General features: G+C 36.7%; 1 protein-coding gene across 1 annotated transcript; it reads left to right on the plus strand.

The window, feature by feature from the left end:
* The first annotated feature begins 3,434 nt into the window (after window positions 1-3,434).
* Window positions 3,435-5,683, plus strand: LOC133802554 (uncharacterized). The gene is made up of 3 exons (XM_062240892.1): window positions 3,435-3,618; window positions 3,725-3,862; window positions 5,370-5,683. The coding sequence occupies exons 1-3, from the start codon at window positions 3,528-3,530 to the stop codon at window positions 5,384-5,386; spliced, it is 246 nt and encodes an 81-aa protein (XP_062096876.1). The 5' UTR covers window positions 3,435-3,527; the 3' UTR covers window positions 5,387-5,683.
* The last annotated feature ends 1,584 nt before the right edge of the window (window positions 5,684-7,267 follow it).

The following is a 7,267-nucleotide window of genomic DNA, read 5'->3' on the forward strand; positions in this document are numbered from 1 at the left end:
GCTGAGGTTTTAGGAAACTACCAGAGTAAGTAGGAATACACTTAATCTCTCTCACTCTCTCATATACACGGTTTCTCTTCCTCTCTCTAGAACTAAGGGGAACTTAGAAGCTTGAAGGAGAAAAAGCCAAGAAATTGAGCTGAGTTTGAGCTGGTAAATCTGGAAAACTGAGGCTAGAAGTAGACGGAGTATAGCTGAGGGATTCAAGCTACAAGCTAAGGTATGGTTTCAAGTTGTAATTGTTAAATTATGTTGTGTTATAGTGAGAACTTAGAGCTTGCATGAAAATGGGATCCAAGGCTGAATTTAGATTTTTGAGGAGAGTAAGGAATTGTTTATAGGCTAGATATGATGTTTAGGCTATAAGGTTAAGAATTCTGGACTTAAATCTGAGTTCGGCTGGTAATAGGGGTTGAATTTTGAGGTTTAGGCTCGAGGAAAAACGCTGGAAAGAGGTGGATTTTTTGGGATTGGGGGCTCGGGCCACGACCTTGTTCTTCAGGCACCACAGCCCACGTGCTCGAAGAGGTTGGGATGCCTCTGATTTGCCCAGGCGCGTCGCGACCCAGGGGGCTGCAAGTCGTAGCCCGTGTCCTCCAGCAGGGCCTTGCCTCTGTCTAAAGGGGGGGTCGCGACCCTAAATGGAAAACAAAGGGAAGATGAGTCTTTTTTTTGTTCGGGGAGGCTCGGGGATTCAAATCTAAGCGCTCGGGACGAATTCTACTACCCGACTTAGTAGAAGTCGAGGTCCCAAAGGCTAGTATTGGTTTCTAAAACATTTAATGGGATTAGAATTTGATAGTTATCCATCATTGCACGTGACTAGGTTCACCGTTAAGGCTCAGGACTGCAAATCATGCTCGGAATAGTTCTTTATCCATTGCTTGGGACTCAAGGTAAGAAAAGTGCACTCATGTGGTTGTGAAAGGGACTGAGATTCCCTGTAATTGAACATGTGTATTCTGTAATTATATGGTTGTTATATGCAATAAGGAAGTACGGTCTAAAGGTGTCAGGGCTGATGATAAGCGTACTGAACCCAGCTCGGCCTACGTGAGTTGGGATCAGCCATATAACTAGAGGGTTCAGCCTAAGGGCGCCAACACCTAATTGTTTGTATTACTGATCGAGAAATATGTTGAAAGTATATGTTTATCGCTGTCTAATTTTATATCTGTATTCTACTGATTAGTTGAACTGATTGGATTAAAGATGATTACATGCTCTTGTTGCTATTTATGTTTGTTTTTTATGGTTTTCTTGCTGGGCCTTGGCTCACGGGTGCTACGTGGTGCAGGTAAAGGCGAAGGAAAGTTGGACCAACTATGAGTTGGAGAGCTCTGGGGGCAAAGTGTACATTGTTAGCTGCTCAACTGCCACAGCCAAGGTAATTTACAGGAATTAGATCTCTAAACTATATTTTGTCATTAGACTAGCTTTTGTTGTATCAGTCTTTGAGAGTTGTACTTGTCATGTAAACCCTGTTTTTGGGATCCCATGTATTAAACACTTGTTTTAATGAAAATTTAACCGTTTACGATCAAAATCTTTTAACCCTAACCTGCCAATTGTCGTTAGATAACACATTTATGTTCAAACGACCTAATTAGCAGGTCTCACACTATTTTAAACACACAGTGTAATAGTCATAGTTATCCAGGGTGTTACATATGTGATCAAGCAGAGACCCTGATATATTCTTTCGTAAACATGGGAGCACTCCATCTTTTGTGATCTTCTATTGAAAATATTGGAACGTTCCCTTGTGTTCCACTGAGACGACTAGAGTTGGTCCTAGGTGTCCAGAGTCCTTGACTTGGTAGGTTCGCTCGTGCAATAGGGGGTACTGCCTGTTCTTGTGCTTGTTCGACTTGAAAATCATCAGACCTGCCAATCGATACTTCTGCACTATAATATGCCTCTAAATCGTACCCCGACCCCTCATTAAATTCAACTATTGGATTGTCATTCACATAGGGGTCATATTAATACTGGTTGTCCCTCAGGTCACCAATAAGACCTCCCATAGGATCTCCCTCAGGTCCAACAATACCCACAAGATCAACACCAATAGTACCCACAACTGCACCCACAAGATCTCTTTCTGGAACAAAAGTGTCCACCTCACTACTAACTTTATTAACACTGGGACCGGGAGTGAAATATGGATATGAAATGACAATCTTTATAATAGGAGCGACACACAAGGCAATCCTTTCTTTCGCTGTTACTCCTAAGCATGCGCGGACATCAAGATCACTTTCAACATGAACGGGTGTAAACGGTTGGTCGCCGCATGTGTAAGGTACCTCCAATTTCAACCCATATCTTTTTATCAACATGAAGTTCCTTGTGCAATATGTTAAGAATTGCAAGTACGTTACATCATTCTCCATCGGTATCACTATGCATTGAGCATCCTTTAAAACCTACTTCCTCCCTTCTATTTCCCAAACACCATTGTAAGATACAAAAATATAAATAATGGAACCTGTGATGAAAAAAAAATTGTTAAAAAATAGTAATTTTTTTTAGGTTTTAAAAAGAAGTCTATCGAGCTTCTATCAAGTTGTAATCGAACCTACATCGAGCTCTATTGAGCTTCCATCAATCCTACATTGAGCAACAAGTTTTTAAAACAAACATAACCCTAACCAAACATTTCATGGAGTCCCTATCGAGCACTAATCAAGTACCATCGAGCACCATATATCAAGTCACAATAGAGCAACATCGAGAACTTAACAGAACCTACACCATCTACATATTATCGAGCCCTTATCGAGCTCCAATCGAGCACATATTGAGAAACTACTAAACAAATAGTCTAGGGTCCAATCAAACCCATATCGAGTTCTTATCGAACACCATCGAGAAATAAATTCTATACCTATCAAGCTGTTATCGAGCAAAAACGGTGCATAAAATGTAGAAAATCTAGAAAAACGTATATCGCAAAATCTCTCTAACAAACCCAAAAAACACACCAATATGAGCTCAGATCTGTTCGAAATAGCCAACAAAAAGTAAACAAACAATACCTAATACAACAAAAATGAGAAATCTACTTACCCATAGTTTTTTTCCTCTAAAATCCCTGAAAATCGATGCTGCATTTGATATTGTGATCTTTACAGAGACAATAGAAATGTCTAACAATGATTTCAACAAGAAATTAAACACAAACTGTGAGTTTTGGTGATGGTTTTGTGATAAAGAGAGAAGAGAGGAAGAGAGAGAAAATTTGGATGTTCTTGATATAATAAAAAATGTATTTTAAGTAGACGGTGAATGTTTAGCATCAAAATGAAATAGTAAACAGTTGCGATATTTTTTTTTTCCAATACACAATAATGCGTAAAGAATCAAATTTCATGTCTTATTTTTTTTTAATAAATGAAAATTGTTGAGGGTTTACGTATATAGAGAGAGACCCTAGTAGAGCGTGAAATTGGGCAAAGTCATCTAGATATATTGGAAGCGGAGAGAGAGAGGACCTGAAAGAGAGTCTAAGCGTAGACGAAAGGATGCCGCTGAGTACGACCGCTATCGGAGCACTCTTGGGATTGGGCACCCAGATGTACTCCAATGCCCTCCGCAAGCTCCCTTACATGCGCCGTATGTGGTTTTTCCTATTTCCATTTTCTTTCTTCAATTTACCCTATTCTGTTTGTTTCCCGAGGAAAAATCCAATTAATCAGGGCTTTTTTTTTTTTTTATGCAGATCCTTGGGAACACGTTTTGGGGATGGGAATTGGAGTGGTGTTTGTAAATAAGCTGGTCAAATGGGACGCCCAGCTCCAGGTAGACCTGGACAAGATGCTCGAGAAGGCCAAGGCCGCCAACGAAAGCCGTTACTTTGGTATGAAATGATTATACGGGTTTAGTTTTATCATCAATTCTTATATTACTGTTTTTGTTACATTTCTATTTGAATCTTTCTAGATAGTTATAGAAATCATGACTTAAAAATCGTAATTTGGTGGTTTTTTTTCTTGTTTCATATTTAGGTCAAATGGTAACCATGCGGAAAAATTGAACTATTATAGAAAATGGGTAGGGGTAACGAAAGCTGGGCTTGAAGGGTACAATGTTTAAATGTATTGAGGAGATTACGGCTTTTTTAGGGTTTAAGAACAGAACATAATTCATTTGAGTACATAGTAGTTTGGAGAAACGACCTTAAAGACCCATCTAGCTTTTTTAGGTCCTGTTGCTCGTATGTATGCATATGTGTGTATTTGTTTATTATAAATAGTGGACCGGTAGAATGAACTGTATAGTAGTAAATTATGTATCTTTGCATATGGCACTGCGAATGTATTTGCTTTGTTTTCTTAGATGCCATTTTTTTTGATAGATTATTGTTAAATGTATATTTCAGGTGGTCACAATAGATATCTATCAGTGCTTTTCTATTGCTAGTTTTAATTGTAGTTATGTATCTGAGTGGTTTATTCCCTCGAGTCTTTTGTAGCATTATAAAACAATTTTTTAGCGAGATGATCTAGCTCCGTTTTTTTTTGGTAGTGTTGGAGGTACTTCAGAGATTTATGAAGTCCTTTAGTACTCTTGGTAGTTATCGCCAATTGATAGTGTCATTAGGATATTCTTAACACACATAATAATATGGAGTCAATTGGGCATATTTAAAACTGTGGATAAGATGGAATTTTATAGATTAAAATATTTCATCCTATATTTTCTTCATATTTTTCTGTTCACTTTCTCTTGGCAATAGCACAATTTTGATAGAAAAGTGACTAAAGGAGCTACCTTTATGGCTTTATATTGGACAATGCCATACTTGCTTGTTCAAAATTTACTAAAAAATATATATTCTCAAGCATATATATAATTTATAATTAGGGCGTACGCTTTTTGACAGTGTAGTTCTGCCAGAGTTGCTTCATTGTTATCATTGTTACTGTGCTTTTTTTTGGTATCCGTGATCTCTCATGGGATCATATGTTGAGCCAAGTTTTTAATAACTTCACAAATAAATAAACTTCTTTGCCTGAACTGGTTGATCTTTATTCCTTGTTCTGACCATGGGGTCATGATTAGTCAAGTTTTTCGTCAACATCAAAAATAAATAAGCTTCTATAAAATGGAGTTTTTCGGGTGTGATGTGATAGTAGTGTAGTATGTTGTATGTACGCCATGTATGAAGTTCCTAACTCAGATGGGCAAATTATGTGTCAAAAAATGTGTAGGAGCTTGATCTTTAATTTTTTTTTTACTTTTAATTCTGGCTTACTCTGAACGGAGAACTATCTACAGTTCTTTTTTTTTACTCTGCTATATAATCTGATTGCTAATTCCGCTTTGACATGTTCTATTTTTTGCTTTCATAATTGCGAATGCAGATGAAGATGATGATTAGCTTTGTCTTCTCCATGAATTGTGGCATGTTCAAACAAGACATGCATGTTTTGAGAGGATGCTGGATTCAAAGTTGTCTACACTTGTTTGCTAGTGTATGTTGCCCTGTTTTTATGAGTACTGCAATTTTTTTGTTTGCTTCACAGAAAAAAAAAGTGGGCTTGATAAGTTAGCCTGGGGAATTTAGTATCTACTGCGTTACGTAATAAATGAAATGAAATTAATTGAATTGAAATGAATCACTGCAGTAGGTGTTATTTGATGAAGGATCTAATCTAGTACTGAATTTTCTGGAGTATTTGACTATTTTATTTCGGCAATGGCTTTTTCTGAATATGAACTTTTTTTTTCATATATAATGCATGTGAGTCGTATAATTGAGATTTCCTATTTTATTTGGGAAACTTGAGTATATATGTATTAAGTGGGGGCATAATTATAAAATATTCCACTTATGCAATCATTGGTCAAATATACCAATGATCCTATTTGAAGACAAAAATACTGTTAGGGGGGGGGGGGGTTGGGGTTGGGGTTGCGGTCGGGGTTTGGGAGAGTAGAGTTAGAGGGGGTTTAGATTAAAGAAATGTGAAACTCATGTGTTTAAAGAGTTAAAGATTACTTTCAAATTAAATTAAAAAATGAGACCTACTTGGAAACACAAATTCTTAAGCCATAAAAAATAAATTTACCAAACATAGATTAAATTTGATATTTTCATTTCTACTAAAACAAACCCCCCATACCAAACACTCCCTTAGCATATTAATCCAACTCCATCTTTTTTCTTATATTCTTTCTTTCTATTTCTCCTCCCATTCGGCCAACCACCACATAATCCATCAAGAGGGCAACCACCGCCAATGCCACCACCACCACCATTGGATTTATGTAAAAATGATGTAAAAATTTGACTGGTTCCACCAAAAACACAAAGATTTACTAAATTTACACACCCCCATGTCTTAGGGATCTTGGAAGAGAAAATCCATAAGTATAATGGAACTCAATGTAGTTATGGCGTAGGGGGACGATTTTCCCAAATAAGTTCAGCTAAAAGAATTAAGTGAAACAAACCAAACTTGGTAGAACTCACATAGAACAAAAGCTCAATGGGGCTTACCAAAGGCAGATAGCTCTTCATGAAGAGAGTTTAGAGGAATGAACGATAAATAAAGAATGAACTTTGTCTTTAGAAAAGCGCAAATAAAGAATGAACTTTGTCTTTAGAAAATTGCCCAGTTTAATTAAAGACGAGAGAATGTCGAAAAGGCTTGAGTGGAAGCTCAACTAGAATGGAGGCAAAATAAATGCTCTATTTTAAGTTGAGAGCTCAATTTGAATAAAGAGAATGGAGGCGGAAAAAAGGGTAAGAAAGATTGATACGTGGACCAATCAAAATAAGTTTTTCTATCATCTTTCTCTATAATTTCTTTGTAAATAGTAGACGATAGATCCATTTTGGGGATCTGAGTTTCATTTACTACATTTCTTGATTGTGAATTGAAGAGTGAATCATAGATCGACTAAAACATTAGAGAACCTTTCTGCAGGTACTCTCTATTTGGTTCAAGCTTTTAATTCTATTGAAGAACACATTCAAAAAGTTTTGTGATTTTTTTTTATTCGGAATATTTTGCGATTCTCAGTAACTTTTTACCTTGATGGCACCTTGATGACATGCATGGAATAGTCTTCTTCTCCAGGAGGATGAAGGCCATTGAAAAGTATCGAGGTAAAGAAATCGAAGAGAATTGCAAAAAAAAAAATCCAAATCTAAAAAAAAGAAATTACTAAAAATTGAGAAATCACACAAATGTTGGCACATAATTGCACGAAATATGTAAAGGAATATTTAAAAACAACACTCATATCTACTTTG

Source organism: Humulus lupulus, chromosome 9 (genome assembly GCF_963169125.1).
Source record: "Humulus lupulus chromosome 9, drHumLupu1.1, whole genome shotgun sequence".
NCBI classification, from domain to species: Eukaryota; Viridiplantae; Streptophyta; class Magnoliopsida; order Rosales; family Cannabaceae; genus Humulus; species Humulus lupulus.